We start from the raw sequence: 22,839 nt of genomic DNA, 5'->3' as shown, positions 1-22,839 counted from the left end.
TCTTCAGGACTGTCTATGTACTAATATGAGCCAGGTTTGTCTGGATGCAAATTGAGAAACTGTACTCCCGAGCCACTAAATAGTATCAAACTGCAATGAAAAGACTAGTCCCAAATTATGCGACTCATCAGTAGATGTGACAAATGCACACATACTCAACCGTGCAAAGTGCTCATCATTAACATGTGGAGACTTATACCAAAATTAGGACAGCCTTTCCTACAAACTACTGAAGCAAAATCCTGATACAGTCGCACACGCAAACATATGTTACAGACAATATCCCAGAATTTTTCATCATAAGACAGTCATGTATCTACAGAAAGACAGAACCACAAGGTATGGCAGTACTGTAGGACATAACCAAAGGGAGATGCCTGGCCACCGTCAGCACCTCCAATCAGGGAGAATCTAATCAGCTATTGTCTTGACAGTATTGCTGTATTCCACACCAATCAACATTCTTGAAAGTTAACTCTTGACTAAAAATGTTACTGGATCAGTCATATAATTACTGTGACTATAAGAGCAGATCAAGACTGGGTGTTTGGTGCTAAGTGACTCATCTCCTGTTTCCCCGAATGCTTTTGACTATTTACAAGGCTAAAGTAAGAATTTGATGGAATCTCTTATATTTGCCTGCCTGACTATAGCTCCAAAATTATTCTGGACACCAAACGCTACTCAGGACAAAACAATCTGTTTACTTGGCACTCCACTCAACACCTTAAACATTAATTCCTTCCATCACAACGCAATATGGTAGTATGTACCATAAGCAAGATACATTGCAACAACATTTCAAGGCTTCTTTGGTCAGTACTTCACAAAAACACAATCTCCACCATATAGAAGGTCAAGAAGGTCATGGATCAAAATCCTAACAATCCTGAGCTAACAATGCTAACATACACCAGACAGACTGCACCAGTTCAGGAAGGCAGCTCACCACTCAATGGCAGTCAGATTTGGGCAATAAATGTGGTTTGCCAAAACATCCACATCCCAAGAATGACTGAAATAATTTGAAGGAACAGATAAATCGTATTATAAAATAAGATCAATTTCAATTCTAATTCTAAAGAAAAAGCAAATTCTTACTTTTTTTGGCTAAGCCTGAGTTGCATCAAATTTTCTTTTGAAGGGATTTTACCAAACTGGCCTCATTAACTGGCCTCATTACCCTGCCCCTATAGAGTTCCTAGGTCTGATTCCAGTCCCAACTTACCATGCGTGTTCCAGGAACAACTCACCACTCAGCAGGTATCCTGGAATTTACCGGGACCTCCTGTACCGCATGTATCCAGACAAGCACTCTAGTCTAGAGCTGACATTTGCCCTGGATGTGGCAGAGAGGGGGAAATCATTGCCCTGTTTTATAGTCAAGGACATGGAAATGTACTGCACCCAACTCTGACCAGGGCTCATTCTCTATCACTCTCACTATTGCCTGCAACATTTTCTCTCACATGCTCTCACTGAGTCCAGCTACTACACCTCCAACCCTGCATGCCCTCGGCACTATCCATTCACTTGCCGGGGTGACATTCTGCTCTCCGTTCCTTACATTGGCTGTGCCTGGATCCTGAGTGAAGGCTATATACTTCACTGGGCTGAGGCCTGCTGACAACCAGAACAAGCTTCTTGGCTTTGTGCCTGTGCTAATTGGCAAAGCACAACAGCGCTAATTTAAACCTGGTATCTCTGGCTGATGGGGCAAAGTACAAAAAGGCAAGGCAAGACAGGGATGTTATGAGTATCCAGATAGGCTTAGAGTGAGTGCGGGTTGTTACAACAAGCAAAGAACCTCGAGATGCAGTTTGGTCCAATCCATGGGTTGGGCATATGTCCCCGAGCACACCTTGACGCAGCATTACAATGACAGTCACTGGGCCAGCCCAAGGTGCAACATTGAAGTGCAGAAGTATCCTGTAACCGAATCAGAAATGTGTCGCAGTGCTTCGTAAAGGCTGGTAATAGATTGGACGCTACTGTCTATGGACATGGGGTACATGTGGCTGGTGCCTATGGAGCATTCTCTGAGATGTTGGAGGCCCTTTTGGTCATACAGCAAGCCTGAATTCACTAGCTATCCATGCTGAATTCAATGTCAAGGTTTCCAAAAACCTAGCCTCTCTGGTGAGATAGGGAGCTGAGTACCAAAAAGGTAAGCTGGGCTGAAAATAAGGTATTTCACAAGCAATAATCCCCCTTGAATTGGCAATTCACCACTGCCTAGCGAGAAACTCACTACACTACTTGTGAAAAGCATTAAAATGTGGAACATGAAGATTCTGATGTCAAGAGAAGCTTTGCCTGACCTCTCATCCTATTCTACCACAAATCTCTCCACAGCCCACATTGAGCACCTCTATAAGGTTTCACCCATTTGTTGTAGTTGCAGTTCTTTATATGGCAATACAGATTGTCCAGCAACAGTCTGTAATACTGTTCTGCCAGTCAAGCAGTAAAATCCTTTACTACTTCTGAAGACTAACTTATCATGTGATACCCTGACTCAATGGAATGTAATTAACTGGCAGCAGTTCAGCTCTATTTGAAATAATAAACTTCAAATCTGTTCAGTGAACAGTGATAAACTGTATAAACTTTATTGCAAATAACACGTCAATGGGAATTTACTCCAAATTCGTTCTGAAAGTGCTTCCAAACGTTTCGGGTTTTTCAACTGCTTGTGAAGCTGGATGTTTGGAAATGCTTTGAAACCACTTGAACTTCTTTCATGCTTTAGGACATTATATGAACCACTTGACCAGATTCTACTCTTGCAACTCTTTTAAAAAATGGCACTGATTTAAGCAACTGACGATATGTTTATCATTCATTAAACAGTAAGACCATAGGAGAAGAAATTAGGCCATTCGGCCCATCGGGTCTGCTCCGCCATTCAATCATGACTGATAGGTTTTCAACTCTATATTCCTGCTTTCTCCCTGTAACCTTTGATCCCTTTGGCAATCACGAATTTATCTATCTCTGTCTTAAATTTACTCAATGACCTGGCCTCCACAGGCTTCTGTGGCAATGAATTTCACAGATTCACCAATCTCTGGCTGAAGAAGTTTCTCTTTATCTCCATTCTAAGGGGTCTTCCCTTTACTCCAAGGCTGGTCCTCGGGTCCTCATCTCTCCTGCCAATGAAAATATTTTACCAACATCCACTCTGTCCAGGCCGTTCTGCATTCTGTAAGTTTCAATCATATTGCCTCTCATCCTTCTAAACTCCATTGAGTATAGCCCCAGAGTTCTCAAATGTTCCTCATGTCTTAAGCCTTTCATTCCTAGCATCATTCTCATGAATCTCTTCTGGACCCGCTCGAGGGGCCAATACATCCTTTGAGGTATGGGGCCCAAAATTGCTCACAATACTCTAAATATGGTCTGAATAGAGACTTATAAAGCCTCAGAATTCATCTGTGCTTCTATATTCTAATCCTCTGAAGTTGACTGACATTGTATTTGCCTTCCTAATTACTGATTCAACCTGCATGTTTACATTAAGAGAATCAAGACTAGGACTCCCAAATCCCTTTGTACTGGATTTCTGAATTTTCTCCCCATTTAGAAAATAGTCCATGCATCTATTCTTTCTACCAAAGTGCAAGACCTCACACTTTCCCACATTGTACTTCATCTGCCACTTCTTTACCCACTCTCCTAACCTGTCTAAATCTTTCTGCAGCCTCCCTGTCTCCTCAAAACTGGCTGTCCCTCCATCTATCTTTGTATTACCTTCAAACTTAACTGGAATGCCGTCAGTTTCTTCATCCAGATCGTTAATGTATAAAGTGAAAAGTTGTGGTCCCAACACTGACCCTTGTCGAACACCACGAGTTACAGGCTTCCATCCTGAGAAGGACTCTTTTATCCCCACTCTTTGCTTTCTGTCAGGCAGCCAATCTTCTATCCATGCTAGTACATTGCCTCTAACACCATGTGTCCTTATCTTACTCAGCAGCCTCCTGTGCGGCACCTTATCAAAGGCCTTCTGGAAGACCAGATAAAACAACATTCTTGGTCTATCCTGCTTGTTACCTCCTCAAAGAATTCTAACAGATTTGTCAGGCATAATCTCTCCTTGATGAAACCATGCTGACTTTGCCCCATTTTACCATGCACATCCAAGTATTCAGAAATCTCATCCTTCACCAACGAACTCCAAAAACTTACCAATGACTGAGGTCAGGCTAATTGGCCTATAATTTCCCGTCTTTTGCCTTACTCCCTTCTTAAACATGGGGGTTACATTAGCAATGTTACCAGAAAGATCGCTACTATAGCCTACACTATCTCTTCAGCTATCTTCTTCAGAACTCTACGGTGTAGCCCATCTGGTCCAGGTGATTTGTCCACTTCCAGACCTTCCAGTTTTTCGAGCAGCTTCTCCTTGGTGATGGTCACTGTACTCATTACTGCCCCCTCCCCCTCAATTCTCTGGAATTTCTGGGATATTACTCATGTCTTCCACCATGAAGACTGAAGCAAAGGACTCATTCAGTTTCTCTGTATCTTTGTTCCCCATTACAGATAGAAGATCTTTTATCCGAACATCCAAAAACCGAAAAGCTCGGAAATCCAAAGGTTTTTTTGTGAAGCTTTTTCTCATTAACAAGGTTGTTTGGCGTGCAAAGTTAACCCAGTCGACACCCACTCAATGCGTGTCACTCATATACAACACTAGGGGGCCAAGCACCACCCGTCCTGTTCTTACTTAGATGTTTGCTCATCCGGTAAGATTTTTAAAAATTTCACCATTAAACCATCATTTATTCTGAAAACCGAAAAATTCAGAATTCCAAAAAACAGCTGGTCCCGAGCATTTTGGATGAAGAATCATCTATCTATACCAGTTCTCCAGCATAATGTTCCAGCAGGCTAATGTCAACTTTTGCCTCTTTTTTTGCCCTTTATAAATCTAAAAAAATCCTTGCAATCTTCCCTAATATTAGTACATGCCAGTGTCTCACACCATATGTAATGGGGCAGCATCACAATTAACAGGTTTGAGTTTCTTGGATTAAGCAGTTCAGTGCAAGAGATTTCTAGATTTCATGCTATCTTGCCTACCACAGTTGAAATTTCAATAAGTTTTGATATATTATTCGGTTAGTGAAATAGATGGAAAATAAGTGCACAGAAATCATTCTTTCCTTGGCATTTAATACTGTTTAATTTGTGCATGAACCACATACTATTAATGATACTAGAACTAGTGCTGGTAACAGAAATGTTTAGAGCTCAGAAAATCCCTACTCAGCCATAGAACATTATGCTGAATGCATTCTTTGTCACGACTCGTCATCAACAATGGCATAGTGAAGTGTTGGATAATGGCTTATATATACTTACTAATGATTTTTGTCACTCATTTTCAAATAACTCAAGTGGTTAAATGACAGAACCACTTCCAATAGAATAATTAATCCTATTTCCATTCCTTGCCTTTGACTATTCTACACTTCAGGCCAAGACAAAAAGCATAGTTGTCATTAATCTCAAGAGGGCTGGAATACAAAGGGAATGAAATTGTGCTTGAGTGCTTTAGAGCCTTGGTGGAAGTGCATGTGGAGTACTGCATTCACGTTTGGGCCCTGCACTTCAGTAAGGACAAATTAGCCTTGCGAGGAGTACAGTGCAGATTTGCTGGAATCAAACTTAAATTTAGAGAATTAAAGCTTGGGGACAGGTTTTATCATCTTGTATTTCTATTCAGAGAACACATACAGTGTGGAAACAGGCCATTTGGCCCAACAAGTCAACACTGACTCCCCCGAACAGTGATCCACCATACCCCAGTCTCCTGCATTTACCCTGACTGATGCAACTAACCTACACATCCTTGAACACCAAGGGCAATTTAGCATGGCCAATCCACCTAACCTGCACATCTGTGGATTGCCAGAGGAAGCCGAGCACTCAGAGGAAACCCATGCAGACATGGGGAGAACGTGCAAACTCCACACAGTCACCAGAGTCTGGAATCGAACCCAGGTCCCTGGTGCTGTGAGGCTGCAGTGCTAACTACTGAGCCACCGTGATGCTGTTGTTATCAGTATAACGAGAACTATATAGGCACAATGCTGTCTTTAAGCAGAATCACGTAGGAATTGACTGACCAGTACATAGTTTTCTGGAAGGTACCAGATTTAATGCTGTTTTTTCCATTATCTTTCATACCATAGCAACTGAACATATAGAAATGATACTACGGATATTTTACACTTGATGAAAACTGGGATAGCCATGCTCAGACTGTTCCTTAATTTCAATGCATTTTAAGGTTACTGACTCCATGGGAAACTAAAATCACAAAGCAATGATGTATAGAACTGTACAGTTTGATAAGTTTATGTAGCTTTCTCTACTAGAGAATACGAAGCAAATGCCTCTTTCAGACTGGGTTCATATTCAATTAAAGAATTAAGAGAATGAATGCAAGTCTTCAGAATAAAAGGAATTCAATGTGTGAAAGATCTTTTGACTCTTCAATTTTCAGTGTTTGTGGATTTCTGAGGGCGAAATCATATTTAATCACATTAAAGGTTTTTTTTGAGGAAGTAACAAATAGGTTGAGTGAAGGGGAATCTCTTGATGCATTATACATGGATTTCCACAAGACATTTGTTAAGGTGCCAAATCAATCTTATTAAACAAGACACAAGTACATAAAATAATAGATAAATTTGCAGGGACACCAGAGTGAAACAGTTGAAAGGCAGATTGTAAACAAAGTTACAATCACTCTAAAGGTAATAATTAATCCAGTCCTGGTAATGTGTATCCTCGGTTGCTGAAGGAACAAAAACTCTGACACCTTTTAATCCTCTTTAGACATGAGTGTGGTGTCAGAAATAGAGGAATGAAAATATTCACACACTGTTCAAAATGGGATGGATAAACATATTAACTACCTAACTCTATTAAATTCTTTGAAGTAAAGTTGTTGATGAGATAATGTTATTAATGATATTCTCAACATCCTTGAAGCAAGTAGGTGAGTTTATGATGTTGAAAATGTACAAGATACTTGGCATTGTAGGTAAGGACATTGAGTACAAGAAATCAAAATCAAATCTTTACATATCACTGGCTTGGCCTCAGCTGGAATACTAGTACAATTCTAGGCACCATAGTTTAAAGAGGATGCCAAGGCCTTGAGAGGGTGTTGATGAGGTTTACCATGATGAATCACAGATGTCATCTCTGAGAATCCTCATGTATACCTCCAATCCATTTAAAGGATACTTCTGCACTTCAATTTGCACCTTGCACTGCATTAGTAACTGTTTAAACAATGTTGCTGCAAGCACACTATGGGCTGAAGAACATGCATCTAGCATTTGGGTGATGAGGCTACACCTCTGGGTACTTGACGTACTGTCATAGCATTCACTCACACTCAGTCTACCTGAGTGCTCATGGCAGCCCTGCCTTGCAATTCCTTTTTGCATTTTGCCTCCTCAGCCAGACAAATCAGATTCATGCCACTGCTGATGTACCTTTCCATTTACCACAGATACAAAGCCAGGAAGCTTGTCATGGTGGTCAGCAAATCAAGGAATACCTTTCAGCTAGGGTGTCCAGGCACAATAACTCAAGGGCAAACTCCTATACTGGCCCATAGGTCTGGACATGATCAGTCCAATGCTAGTGGGGAGGTTCCCGGGCTAGTGAGTAGGCAGCACCACAAACTGTCTTGTGGAAAGTTTGGATGGAGATGCTTAAGAGTTTTTTTCTTCTTAAAGCACAGAAGGTTAGGGAGAAACCTAAAAAAGGTTTGAAAAGTTGTGAGGCTTTGATAGTGTATATAGGAAGGGAGTTACAGGTAGATAGGTTAGTGAAGAAGGCATTTGGTATGCTTTCCTTTATTAGTCAAGTATTGAGTACAGGAGTTGGGAAGTTATGTTGCAGCTGTACAAGACATTGTAAGGCGACCTTTGGAATACTGCATGCAATTCTGGTCTCCTTCCTAATGGAAGGATGTTGTGAAATTTGAAAGGGTTCAGAAAAGATTTACAAGGATGTTGCCAGGGTTGGAGGATTTTAGCTACTGGGAGAAGTTGAATAGGCTAGGGCTGTTTTCCCTGGAGCGTCGGAGGCTGTAGAGGTTTATAAAATCATGAGGGCCATGGATAGGATAAATAGACAAAGTTTCTTTCCTGAGTTGGGGAATCCAGAACTAGATGGCATAGATTTAGGGTGAGAGGGGAAAGATATAAAAGGAGCAACTTTTTCACGCAGAGGGTGGTAAGTGTATGGAATGAGCTGCCAGAGGAAGTGGTGGAGGCTGGTCCAACTACAACATTTAAAAGGCACCAGGATGGGTATATGAATAGAAAGGATATGGGCCGGGTGCTGGCAGGTGGGACTAGATTGGGTTGGGATATCTGGTCAGCATGGACAAGTTGGGTCTGTTTTGGGTGATTTACATCTCTCTGATATATTGTCTTTAAAAAAAGGCAAAAAAGACTAGAGAGGAAATTATTTCACACAAAGTTCTTTTCCTCTGGAACAGTGATGGAAGTAGATTCCACAGAAAATTTCAAAAGGTAGAAGTCATGTACTTGATCAAATTGGGATATTTCTTGCAAACAGCCTTTAAGGATTCTTGTCCAATTTTAGGACATGTAGAAACTCCTACCATTTATTTCCAAATGATTAGCTACTTTACATTCAAACTCTGCACTGTCCTGCTTTTCTTTAAATGGTTTGTTGCAGGTGCTTAGAATCTGAGCAATCTACTAACTATCACTAACTAATCTTTGCAGATTTCCATCACATTTCTTTCAGTTTGATCCTATTCTTAAGTCCTTTACTTAGCTGCAGATGGAAGAAACATCAAAGAGACTTTATTTCTCATTTGGATACATATTTGCTGAGTGACTATCTGTTAACACTATTGTGCCACTGCACCTTGACTGTCCTAGCCTTTAAACTCATTTCCAGTTAACTTTTGCTAGCTTTGCCTTCATATCCTTACTATTACCTTTATTCAAGTTTAAAGCACTAATCTTTGATTCACACTTCTTCCTTTTAAACTGAACATGAAATTCTATCACGTTCCAATTGCTGTCATCTCGAAACTCCATCATGAAGCTACTGATTAATCATTTCTCATTGTTCGAGAATAGCCTGTTCCCTGGTGGGTTCCAGAAAACTCTAGTCGAAGGAACTGTTCCACGCACGTAACTAACACATGCAGACAAATGAGAAATTTAGGAAATTTGGTCGACATGGGCAAGTTGGACCGATGGGTTTGTTTCTCATTTTTCAGGCTGTGGTCCCTCTGCAACTCCTTCGATCAGTTATTGGAATCCTTGTCTTAAACCACCCATTTATTTCTTCCTGTATATTCTTTCTGACAGTGTAATGACTGATAGATAAGCCTAAGACAATTCCCATAAGTAATACCCTACCTTTCTTATTTTTTAATCTTTACTCCAAGTGATTCTACATCTTGCTGTTTTGAGCTCAGGTCATCTCTATTTACTTAATTATCTTAATTAACAGAGATACCTACTGCATTTTCTAGCTTGCTTTTTTCTGAAATGTCAACACCCTTCAATATTTAGGCCCCAACCTTGGACAGCCTGTAATCATAGCTCTGTAATGTCTATCAGGTCATATATATTTATATCTATCTGTGCTAGTGTTATGAAGGTGCAAGGGGTATTGTACCTTTAACAGCATTAAAAGCTAGCAGAACTACCTGATACAGCACCAAGTGTTCTGAACAAGATATAATATAACCTTTTGGTTGATCAACTAGATTAACTGGTTGCCTGGAGATGACAAAATAAATTCAAATTTGGCCAATCAGTTTCAATTATACCCTGAAAAATACCAAACTCCAATCCAGTTTAAATTTAGTATATTGACAATTTTAAAAGCACAATCCGATGCTTTGGGGGTATAAGACCGGGGAAAGCTGAAAGGAAAACTGCCAAGCCACCAGCATCTGCAGACTGCCTGGAAAAAATAGCTCTCTTAAAGATACCTTTATTGATCAGTAACCTGTGAAACAGAAATCCCTAAGAAGAAGAAAAGATGACCAAGGAAGATATAAGAGAAGATTCAACATCTGGCTGGTTTTGAAAATTTGAATTTTTGGTAGATCATAATTGGGGTTTTATCAGACTAGTATTACAGAAGGGAAGGTAAAAGATAGGTTAGAAGAAGGAGTTGTAAATAGTTGTCAGTTAATTATTCTCTGTTATACATTAAGAAATGAAGTTGTTTATTTTTACTTTAAATAGTTCTTGGCCTTTCGAATTTTCTCAGATTACTGCATGGGATAAATCTTTTCTACGTTGCTGGTTTACACCTTCATATCGCTAACAATTTATCCATTATGGTATGATATTGCCTGCATTCAGTTATAAAGCCCTTAATTCTGTACTTTTACTGTTTTTGAAATTTATCGCCTTGTATTTTTATGCAATTTTAAGTTTGTACACTGTCCCCGTCTGACACCCTTTAGTTATCATTATGCCTAATTGCTACCCTGATGTAATACCTTATTGCCTCCCTTTGATTTACCGCATCTCCTCTCATGATCTTTTTTCTCCCACGAGAACTTCTGGGATCTTTTTTTCTACTTTAACAAACTATTTTCAATGCAGTTCTGATTTGCTAGCAATACTCTGCAAAGCAGATGGAGTAGAAATTAGTATGTTCACAATACCAAGTATTTGTACTTCCAATACACTTGCTGAGGTACATTTTTAATGTTTGCTAATCAGCCAATTGTTTAAGCTCCCCAGCCACCCATGGGGAGTTGCTAATTGCTAATCCACTATATTCTGCTTGAGCTACAAAAGGATTAGTAAAAACTCACTTTGGATTTGGGAACAGAGTTATGGATTCAATCACGATGTATATTCTGTTCAAGTGAAAAACGAGCCTTGGATTTGGCTGTTAAACTGAATGAATCAGGCAGCAACTTGGGACACTGAGTTTACAATTATTTCCAGGATATTTAGTTGGCCCAAATCCCATTCAAGCCAAAGTCAATGGTTTAGTTGAATTTAGATTCATGGGGGTCACTCTATTTGTAACTTCAACTGTCACTCTTGCATACCTAAAATATGGCTACCATTTCTCTGAAACACTTTTCTTGCAGTAGCACTGGTACAACACCCAACATCGCTTAGCACGTCTTTTTAAGAAGAAAAAGACTAAGTAGAGGAATAAATGGTTTACTTGCCAGTTCTATACAAGATCTTCAATGTAAAGCGAGCAGCATTCCAAATTGACAAAAAGCGATATTTCAGTCCAGTGCACACAAATTCCTACAGTGCTGATGGGCAATATGTTAGAATGTGTGTGTTCCCTGCATTTTTGAAGAACACTCTTAGGAACATTGTTGTGACTGGGTGTTACAAATCACTATCAATCACAAAACATTCTAATCTGTACCAAGATGCATATTACATGTCTGCGCTTACTTACTTTTGGCTGATTAACTTGGCAATGCAAATTTTTGCCTGCTTTTTTAAAATTTACTTGTAGCTGATCATTCCTCCAAACTTTTCTGCAACCTCTTAAACACGTGTCTCAGCTCAAAATGAGCTAATTGAAACCATTGTAATTCCAATTCAATTCTGTTAGTTGTGTTTTTGCATTAAAACTCATGTTCAAAAGGAAATGCTTTTAAATAGTATTTAATTATAACTTATAGCTTGCTAGAATGGGATTTGGAACAGTGGAGATTGTGGGATGGGCTGTGGCTGAGAAATTGGGAAGGAGGGTGGAGTTTGCATGTTGCTGCTTCCACACTGCATTGTATCGAACCAGCAGCAGGGAAAGTGGTTAATAGCTCTCCTGTTCTCAGATTATTTGAATGACGATAATGGTTAATAGAGGGTGCCTTTATACCACTGCTGGAATTCTATAAAGAGTTGGTGCGAAGTTTGAGATGTGCAGTCTCCTTACTGGCTCAGAGATGGGAAGAAGATGCCAGCTGCCCTATAAAGAGTTTCCCCGTGCAACCACCCTGATCCCACCACCAAGATCACTCCAAACTTCCCCTCCTCAATGCAACTTACCTGACTCCCAGGTAAGTTGCTCCCACCATACATAATTTACTGCCAGGATAACATCCTGGCCACATGGTGGCTCAGTGGTTAGCACTGTTGCCTCACAGCACCAGAGAACCACATTCAATTCCAATGTCTGCATGGATTTCCCCCGGGGGCACCAGTTTCCTCCCACAGTGAAAGATGTGCAGCTTACTCAGATTGGCCATGCTAAATTGCCAATACTGCCCATGGATGTGTAGATTAGGTGGGTTAGTCATGGAAAATGCAGAGTTACAGGGATAGGGGGTCGTCTCTAGATGTTATGCTCTCTGGAGAGTCGGTATGGACTTGTTGGGCTGAATGGCCTGCTTCCACATTGTAGGGATACTCTGATCAATGCAGTTCAGTAACTATAGCTGTGATCAAAGTACTGCCAATCCTCTAATTGGTGGTAATTCTTTAAGGGATGTAGCTCTCCCTCCAAGAAATGGGAGCCCCAAAGTCAGCTCATTAGTTGCCGGATGAACTTGAATTCTGGTCACAGCTCCTCTAAATGGCTGAGGTGAAATTGCCCTTGATTTTCTGGCCAGTCATGGGGACCACTCTGACAAAATTTCAGTCATTTCTTCTGGTAGTATAAACAGAATCAGTTGATGGTTCATCCCCAAACTTGAGGCTTTGCCTCAACTAATGAGAGTTCACTTGTACTGAACTGCATTCACATAGCATTAATGCTGATTTTCTTGAATTCACATTCTTATGTATTGTCTTGATGAGTGCAGCACAAAAAGCTAACGCATTTTCTCAGCAATAACTAGTTGATTTGTTAAAAATCACACAACAACAGGTTATCGTCCAACAGGTTTAATTGAAAGCACAGTAGCTTTCGGAGCGACGCTCCTTCATCAGGTGATAGTGGAGGGCTCAATCGTAATGAAGGAGCGTTGCTCCGAAAGCTAGTGTGCTTCCAATTAAACCTGTTGGACTATAACCTGGTGTTGTGTGATTTTTAACTTTGTACACCCCAGTCCAACACCGGCATCTCCAAATCATAGTTGATTTGTGTGGGGCTGGGATTTTCAAAGTGCCACAGGACTGGGTCCCAGTGCAGCTGGGCTTTGGAAGTTGTCTCAGAGGTCTTCTCATGGCTCCAGGACTGATCTGAACTTTCAACAGATCAGCAGTGGGTAAGATGTATGGAAACCACTTGGCTCCAATTAATGGCCCCTTACATTGCAGAACGGACTAACTTTTCAAAATATTTCCTGGCAAGCCCAACTAATCATGTGAATGACAGCATGGTAGTCAGGTACATCGCAGGGTTCAAGCAAGTTTCTCTGGAGGTGTTTTTGTGAGGAAACAGTGGGGCATACCAGCAACAGCACAAGTACTAGGCCTTATTTTGTCATGCTTGCCTCATCCTAACTCCTAGCCTTCGAACAGCTGACTGTTCAAATTGAAATGGCTGCTCCCACTTCCTGAACAATTAGACAAACTAAATATGAAATCACATCTTAAGTTTGGGGTCAAGCATCAGAATTCATCCAAATTTCACGTTGCCAATGCCTGAATTGTAAGTCTGGTACTGATTTATTTATGAGACTATCTTAAGAAATGAATATAATCAGTTATACTACATTATTTTGGAAAGTGAACATGTTGGAAGTGAGCCTAACCCATGATGACATTTATCCTGTCTTGTTCAATTAGATTTTTTAAACAAAATAATATTTAGTAAAGCTTTATTCTTGAAAATTCTTGAAGCAATTAGTAAAGATTAATCCAACATTATATAACATTTCTAAATACTTAAATCTTTGGCTTTTCAATAGTCGAATGCTCACAACTGTCCTTTTGGTTATTCTAGTTAACGGAAACATGTTAGTTTTAAGTTTATGTTTCTTCAATTCCATATTCATCTACTTTCAAATGTGTACATGGAACAGGAGAACTCTGGTTCCAATACCCTGCAGAAGTTAACAACTCTGTGCCCTTATAAGGTTAGAACGTTGACAGAGTACACCTAAAGTCATCAGAATACTTTTCCAGAGGCGCCAAAACAAAATTGAATCAACGTGTTAAGTTTGCTTTGGTTGACTACAGGATTACTTTACAAACGAAAACAACTATAGCAATTTGCAATAGTTTTGGTTTTTCAGTTATTTGTCATCTTTATCTTTGTCTACACTTTGCTTCAGCATAAATCACATTTGTTCATATTCTAATACAACTGGAACCAAAGTAAATCTTATTCTAAGATCCAAGATAAAATATCTTGGTGCACGTATAACATTAAAATTCTGCTACCCAGAACGGTTTAATTATGTATTGAGTTGCACAAGCAAAGGCCTCTTCCCACTAACAACTTTCTTGTATTGCTATAAAGTCTTGTATTGCTATTCAAAACTTTTTGTTTCACACTCAGCAGGACTAGCAGATAATAAACAAAATTTTGAAAGGAAACACTAATTTGTACAACAAGAGAAGAGAGTGCTGATTGGTGGAACCATTGATGGTGTGGGATGTAGCACGAACTATTAACTGGTAACCTTAGCTGATTAAACACAAATCAGGCAGGTAGACTCAGGCAGTCTTTGCATTAAAATGGGAAATGTAATATTGGCAGTCTCCAAAACATTCTCAAGGAAAATGGTGCAATATATGGACAATTGGCATTTGTCTACAAAGAACAGAATCATGTGTGTGAATATATGCAGCTTCTAGCACGTGCAAATGATTTACACTGGGAGACTGACTAATTGCCAATGTAATACTTAGTATAGTCAGGTTAACTTAGTAGATACATGGTATTTGGAGGTTTTCAAGCACAGGCCAGTTGACTACAGTCAGCATGCTATGTACTGCAGTGTGTCCAATGGAACTATTGTTTGATATGGGCCACCAGCTGTCACTTTGGCATTGAAAATCATATTCCATTAATTATTAATATAGTATGCAAAACATACCTTTGACTTGACAACAGCACTGTGCAACTGGGGAAAACACTATGTTTACTGTAAAATATAATGGTGCTGACTGTGCTCAGCAAGCTTGTCTGCAATGGAGGGGAAATTTATAAACGTACTGGGGGCCAGTCAACTTACCCCCAACCCATTAGCAAACTTGTTTCAGGAATGCAGGCACACGTAGGAATTGTCAACTAATCAGATTGGCCAGAAATTCACAAGGGAGGAGATTCCCCTTGGGGAGAGACATGCTCCTACTTTTCACCCATTTGACCTATCCAAAGTATTTCGTGGCTGTGGGATGGACTTACAAGGACTGAGTCAAGATTAGAGTGGTGCTGGAAAAGCACAGCAGGTCAGCCAGCATCCAAGAAGCAGGAAAATCGACGTGAGCTTTTGCCCGAAATGTCGATTTTCCTGTTCCTCGGATGCTGCCTGACCTGCTGTACTTTTCCAGCACCACTCTAATCTTGACTCTGATCTCCAGCATCTGCAATACCCACTTCTGCCTTACAAGGACGGACTCAGCTTCCAGATGATTTCTTTTCTGTGCTTGGGCATGGCTATGAGTAGTCCACGAACCTTTCCTACCACAAATTCAAACACCAATCTTGTCCTTTCACAGCCTGCTTCCCCCTCAAATTCCAGACTGTGATTTGAATTTTTTAGGATTCAATAAAATCATTCTTTAAAAAAAACACCCTCAACTTTCAAACAAGATCGGATGCCCTGTATGGTGGGACATCTCTCCTATGAAGAGAAATTGAAGAGACTGAGTGTATATTTTCTGGAGTTTAGAAGAATGAGAGGTGGGTCTTGAAAGTTACAAAATTCTTAAAGGGTCACACAGGATAGATGTAGAAAGGATGGCTCCATTGGTTAGGAGGCAGGTTGTAGGAACCACAGGCAGAACCTTCTCAATCCTTGGGAGATGTTGATTCGACAAAGGCAATGGGGAAAACAGGGTGACATCACCAGCAATAAGATTCTTGATGTTGAGATAAAAAGTTATGAATAGCAAGTTGGGAATCTCATGAGTAAATGGCAAGAAGCCTATTTCACATGATATTATTCTATCATCTCAACTCATAGATATGCAATTTCCCATTCTCCCACTTGCCATGAAGAAACTATATGATGACTATTCCCAATATGAAAATTAGAGTTGGAGCCTGGTGACTCCTGCTCACTCCTCGGGGGTCTCCATCATCAACATTTCAGGGCTCCATGGGTAGTAAACAACACCCCCCAACCCCTTGCCTCCATGAGAACACACATCCTCTTGGCATATTTTTCAACCCAACATTGTTCTACAAATTCAACGCTTGGAATGTACTGGTACTATTAATTGGAATGCTGTTTTCAGGATTCATTGCACGCAAGGATTGGCATCCAACTCATGGATTGAACAAGGTGCGTCTCAGGTTTCTTTGCTTGCTCTCTAAGCACTCATGTATTTGTGCCTACTTGGATGGTAACAGCAGCTTTGCCTTCCCACATCTTGCCTTTTTGCACTTTGCCCCCTCAACCGGAAAGTAAAGGCTTGCCTTGTGACTTGCCTTGCTAGAGAGCACAGACATAAAGCTTTTAATGGTAGTTTTCAATGATCTGTCAAGAAGGTGGACATATAGCTGTACAGAACCTTGCGATGTCACTATCACAGCTTCAGCATGTGCCAGCGGTCAGTATGGCACATGCTGCACATGTTTCAACCAAATAGTGGTGCCTCAAAGTCCAGCAGGACATATTGCAGTGACGCTAAGGTAAACAGCCTTCAGTCAAGCCATCCCGGCATTGTCAGTCAATGGCAGAATCCACTATCAGTCCAGAGCCTTAGATATGGTCAGTTAGCTGCTTGGGACAGTCAGGGTGAAGGTGTCCATAACATGCAATTTGGGGAGTGTGCTATAGTCACTCCTGGAGGTCAGCTGAATGGGAGTTAAGGGGGATTATGAGGGACCACTTGTAGAATTCAATTCTAGGATTTGGAGGCAGTATGCTTGGATGCAGAGGAGAAAATAATTGTGAAGGGAGAAACTCAACATTTAAGTGGTGGTAGCTTATTGGAGAAGGATGGTTATTGACAGTCACCATCATCCTGGGGGTGCTGCACAGTACAATGGTTTATGTGACTGAACCGTAGGAGCGGGGGTCAGAGAGCAGTGTTAGGAGAGAAAGCTGTAATTCAGGGAGGGGAGAGGGAACTTACGGAAATTCAGCACTGACAGGGTCAACAGGAAGTACAAACGAAGAAAGGAACGTGGAAACTCAGGAGTTGCCTCTTGATTACCATGTGAACTTGTGTTGCCTTCTATATTCATGTGAATTGTAAGTGTACAGTGAAAATGTAAAATGGCTGAAGTATCCAAGTTAGCGTATTATTTTCTGCGTGAGTACATGACCTCTGTTTGTGAGTAATGTGAGACCTTTCAAGGAACAATTGCATTAAGCATACACGTAATGTACAGGTTTAAAGTCATATGTAATCGTAGCATTGTGTATGTGAAATGCATGAAGTGTCTGTGTAAAGTATAAATCTTGGTCATAAGCAAACATGGCCACATCATTGGTCTTTGCAGATTGAACAGTCATCTCTGAAGCAGAAGTGATCAGTGGCAACCTTAAAATTGACACCTGTGGGTCACTATTCACAAAGCAAACCCAAGGTGCCATAGGCTGCATAAGGACACCGAGCTGATTTTCTCTGGTGTTGATCTCTAAGTGTTCACTAACATGCTCCTATATGCCATTCTGCCTTTCTTGGTTGATATGAGGGGTGTTGGGATAAGGTGAAGGAACAATTACAGTCTCCCACCGTGTGCTTGTGGCAAGATTTCTGCTGTATTTATATGAAAACTGTGCCTATGTCAAAGGTCCATGTAAAGGAATTCTCCGGCCCTCCTTGTTACAGTTCTTCATGTCCCAACATATGGAGAAGTATGCTAAACCAGCAAGGGCTGGGTGCCTTATCCGGATGGTTACTGCGAGACAAGGGCTTCCGTCTGCTGACAACTCAATTACACAACTGATTCTTTGAGCATGGCCATCATGGTGCAGCTGATAGGCATGCTGAGGATAAGGTTCCAATGATTGGATCAGTTTGGAGGGGGGTCATGCAGCAGAATGTGGAAACATTGTGCTACATAATCCCAGCACGCTGTACTCTGCACAATTGGAACAGACAAAGATGGGATATGATGGAAGCTGAAGAGCTGTGAGAGCACAAGCAGTCGACCAAGGATGAGAACATTGAGGACGAACATCACTTTCAGCATGAAAAAGTACGGCAGCACTAAGTGCAACAAGAACAAAGAACAATACAGCACAGGAACAGGCCCTTCAGCCCTCCAAGCCTGTGCCATTAGATTTTGCCTTTCCATATTAAAGTTGTTTTCATTTACAACATTCTACCCCTTTATTCCTTTCCTATTCATGTATTATCCAGGTGCCTCTTGAATGCTGCTGTTGTGTCTGCTTCACCACCTCCTCTGGCAGTACGTACCAGGCACTTACCACCCTTTGTGAAAAACTTACCTTGCGCATTTCTTTTAAACTTTCCTCCTCGCACCTTGATACTGTGTCCACTAATAATTGACTCCTCCATTGTGTGAAAAAGCCTTCTACTTTCCACTCTATCCATGCCATTCATAATCTTATAAACTTCTATCAGGTCTCCCCTCAACCTCCTGTGTTCCAGTGAAAATAAACCCAGTCTATTCAACTCTTCTTCATACCTAAAATCCCCCATACCAGACAACACCCTGGTAAACCTTTTCTGTACCCACTCCAAAGCATCCACAAGTTTCTGGTAGTGTGCTGATCAGAACTGCATGCAATATTCCCTGGTCTAACCAAAATTCTATAAAGCTGCAGCATAACTTGCCTATCCTCATACTCAATACCTCTTCCAGTGAAGGCAAGCATGCCATAAGCCTTTTTTACTACCTTATTTACCTGTGCTGCCACCTTCAGTGATCTGTGGACCTGCACACCCCGATTCCTCTGCATATCAATACTCCAAAGGGTTCTGACATTCACTGTATAATTACCTCTTGCACTTGACCTTCCAAAATGCATCACCTCACATTTGTCAGGATTAAACAACATCTGTTATTTTTCTGCCCAGGCCTCCAACTGATATATTAGATTAGATTAGATTACTTACAGTGTGGAAACAGGCCCTTCGGCCCAACAAGTCCACACCGACCCTCTGAAGAGCAACCCACCCAGACCCATTCCCCTACATTTATTCTTTCACCTAACACTATGGGCAATTTAGCCAGGCCAATTCACCTAACCTGCACATCTTTTGACTGTGGGAGGAAACCCACACAGACACGGGGAGAATGTGCAAACTCCACACAGACAGTTGCCTGAGGTGGGAATTGAACCCGGGTCTCTGGCGCTGTGCAGCAGCAGTGCTAAACACTGTGCCACCGTGCCACCCACCATATATCCTGCTGCATGCTGACAATCCTTCTCAGTATCCACAACTCCACCAATCTTTGTATCGTCCGCAGACCAGCTACGTTTTCCTCCAAATAATTTATGTAGACCAAAAACAGCAGAGGTCCCAGCACTGATCCCTGTGGAACACCACTAGTCACAATCCTCCATTCTGAAAAGCATCCTTCCACCGCTACCCTCTGTCTCCTATGACTAAGCCAGTTCTGTATCTTTATTGCCAGCTCACCCTGATACCATGTGACTTCACCTTTGGTACCAGTCTGCCATGAGGTCCACATAAACAACATCAACCGCTTTTCCTTCATCAAACATCTTTGTCACCTCCTCAAACCTCGATCAAGTTAGTGAGGTATGACCTCCCTTGCTCAAAACTATACTGTCTATTGCTAGTAAGTCCGGTTGTTTCGAAATGCGTATAGATCTTGTCCCTGAGAATCTTTTCTGATAACCTCCCCACCACCGATGAGATACTCGCAGGGCTGTAAATTCCAGGATTTTCCCTAGTTTCCTTCTTAAATAGTTGGACTATACTGGCTATTCTCCAGCAATTTGTTCTTATGTCCCTCAATACCCTGAGATAGATCCCATCAAGACCAGAAGATTTATCTACCTTAATATTTTTTAAAATGGACAACACCTCTTCCTTTTTAATAGCAACTTGGCTTAGAAACTCAACACTTCCTTCTCTCAGGTCATCCTCCACTAATTCCTTCTCTTTGGTGAATACCAACACAATATATTAGTTTAGGGCCTTACCTACCTCTTCTGGCTCCACACATCAAATCCCTCCTTTGTCCTTGAGTAGGCCAACCCTTTCCCTGGCTACCCTCTTGCTTTTTATATATGTATAAAAAGTCTTAGGATTCTCCTTAATCCTGTTTGCTAATAACCCTTTCATGACTCCTTTTAGCCATTCTAATTCCTTGGTTAAGTTCTTTCCTAATTTTCTTATATACTTCAAGGGCTTCATCAGTTCCCATCCTCCTAGGTCTTATGTATGCTTCCTTTTTATCTCCAACCAAAGTCATAACACCCTGGTAATCTAGGAGTCACATAACTTGCCATAACTATCCTTCATTCTCAGAGGAACAGGCCGCCCTTGAACTCTTATCAACAAACCAGACACTCGGCTCAGGCAAACGTGACCTGGATACAGCAATGACTTATTAACTGTAAAATTGCTGCTACTCAAAAGGCAGGCAGTCTCTGTCTGCCCTCAGAAGCAAATGCAGCATTTTGTTTTGGTTTGATTCTGAATAAAATGAATGTTTTCAACTATTTGAAGGCTTTCTACTACATAAGGGTCTCAGACTGAATAATGTATAATTGAAATGTGAGTCTATACTGGGCACTGAGGAAAAAGCAACATTCCTTAAGACAGGGTTCTATGATGAGATGATGCTAAAGAGTGGGGTGGTCTGTGTCTGTGTATGTCTCTGTATATGTGCATGTGTGTATATGTATGTATCTGTTTGAGTATGTGCCTGTGTAAGTATGTGTGCGCATGTGTCTGTTATTGAATGTGCATTTCTCTGTGCTAGTGTGCGTATTGAGATGAGTTGTGGAGAATAGCATGAGAAAACTCACTAGAGATTCATGGATACAAGCACACCAAACCACACCACCCACACCCACACAGAATGAAACACTCTAAAATTGATGCTGAGTCAATTTTGGTAAAACGAAGCCCACTGTCTCAGAATTCAGCATAAAGGGAAGCCACGTAGCACTGAAGTGAGGAATATATTTTTCAATCCACTCAGAGGGGATGGAATTTTTGGCAGAGCACAGTGGCTATATTTCTAACATCCATATATTTCTGTATCATTTATATGAGCTTACTTACCTTAAAATATATTACATTTCAGTAAAACCAAAAGCTTTAGCATTCATTAACCTCTGTAACCGTGTACGTTCTCACTATACCGGTATTACTCATCCTCCATTTGTCCAGACAGTGCTTGAACAAGGGCATGTTGGTTTAAGGACTGTTTTGTATAATTAAAATTCAAGCTTTGCTTAGAGTGTATGATTTTCATACTAATTACATTCATTATGTTAATACTGTTTTTTTGTGAGAATTTAATGGTTTTGTGAAATCGAAGACATGAAATTGCTAAAATATTATACAGCTATTAAAACAAACCAAAAAAAGTAACAACTATATTGTTTTAATTCAGAAAAGGTGCAATTATAATTGGCAGCAAAACAAAGCCTCTTTCCATTATTACTTAGATAATAGATAAATATCGTGCACTGAACATTGCATGTTTTGGTTTGAGGCTATTAAATGTACTCACCTGGCCAGCAGATGAGGGGCTGGCACAATTCTTTCTGTAACAAGCCAATATGTGGGCTGTTTGGTTAACTAGTATCTCTCGAACAGCCTTCAGAGGTTGGCTTAGAATGGCTCTGTATGCTGGTTGAAACAAACAAAACAAAATGTTTAAACCTTGCCAAACAAATCCTACTTTCATGTACCCAAGTAACACCAGCAAAATTATTACATTGAGAATAATTATTGCTTAAAGTATATGTGATCAGTCCACAGAGGGTTCAGAAAACATGCATTTGTTTAGTCTTTCCTAAAAAAAATGCTGAAATTATTCAATTCATAGATACTTCATCAAAAATCTGCTTTTCTGAACTGTGCCTACAGATTCAGGAGTGTACTTAATTTTGGACATGCAGACAAAGTTACTGCTGTAGGACTATTTGATGCCAAGCACAGAACTTCTAACAATCAAGAGATAAGTGTCAAAAAGTAATTTCTTTCATTAAATGAATATTTTGCATCAGTATTTACTGTCGAAAAGGATATGGAAGATATAGACTGTAGGGAAATAGATGGTGACATCTTGCAAAATGTCCAGATTACAGAGGAGGAAGTGCTGGATGTCTTGAAACGGTTAAAGGTGGATAAATCCCCAGGTCCTGATCAGGTGCACCCGAGAACTCTGTGGGAAGCTAGAGAAGTGATTGCTGGGCCTCTTGCTGAGATACTTGTATCATCGATAGTCACAGGTGAGGTGCTGGAAGACTGGAGGTTGGCAAACGTGGTGCCACTGTTTAAGAAGGGCGGTAAGGACAAGCCCCAGGGAGCTATAGACCAGTGAGCCTGACCTCGGTGGTGGGCAAGTTGTTGGAGGGAATCCTGAGGAACAGGATGTACATGTATTTGGAAAGGCAAGGACTGATTTGGGACAGTCAACATGGCTTTGTGCATGGGAAATCATATCTCACAGACTTGATTGAGTTTTTTGAAGAAGTAACAAAGAAGATTGATAAGGGCAGAGCAGTAGACGTGATCTATATTGACTTCAGTAAGGCGTTCGACAAGGTTCCCCATGGGAGACTGATTAGCA

General features: G+C 40.8%; 1 protein-coding gene across 2 annotated transcripts in view; it reads right to left on the bottom strand.

Moving 5' to 3' along the window:
• Positions 1-22,839, bottom strand: part of LOC122553171 (protein transport protein Sec24D-like) — a 202,602-nt gene that overhangs the window by 14,156 nt on the left and 165,607 nt on the right. For both annotated transcript variants that reach the window (XM_043696769.1, XM_043696761.1), the window contains exon 19: positions 21,775-21,893. In XM_043696769.1, the coding sequence (XP_043552704.1) occupies positions 21,775-21,893 (119 nt within the window). The remainder of the gene's footprint in view (positions 1-21,774; positions 21,894-22,839) is intronic.

This window comes from Chiloscyllium plagiosum, chromosome 1 (assembly GCF_004010195.1).
Source record: "Chiloscyllium plagiosum isolate BGI_BamShark_2017 chromosome 1, ASM401019v2, whole genome shotgun sequence".
NCBI classification, from domain to species: Eukaryota; Metazoa; Chordata; class Chondrichthyes; order Orectolobiformes; family Hemiscylliidae; genus Chiloscyllium; species Chiloscyllium plagiosum.
This window is presented reverse-complemented; position numbering and strand designations above follow the sequence as displayed.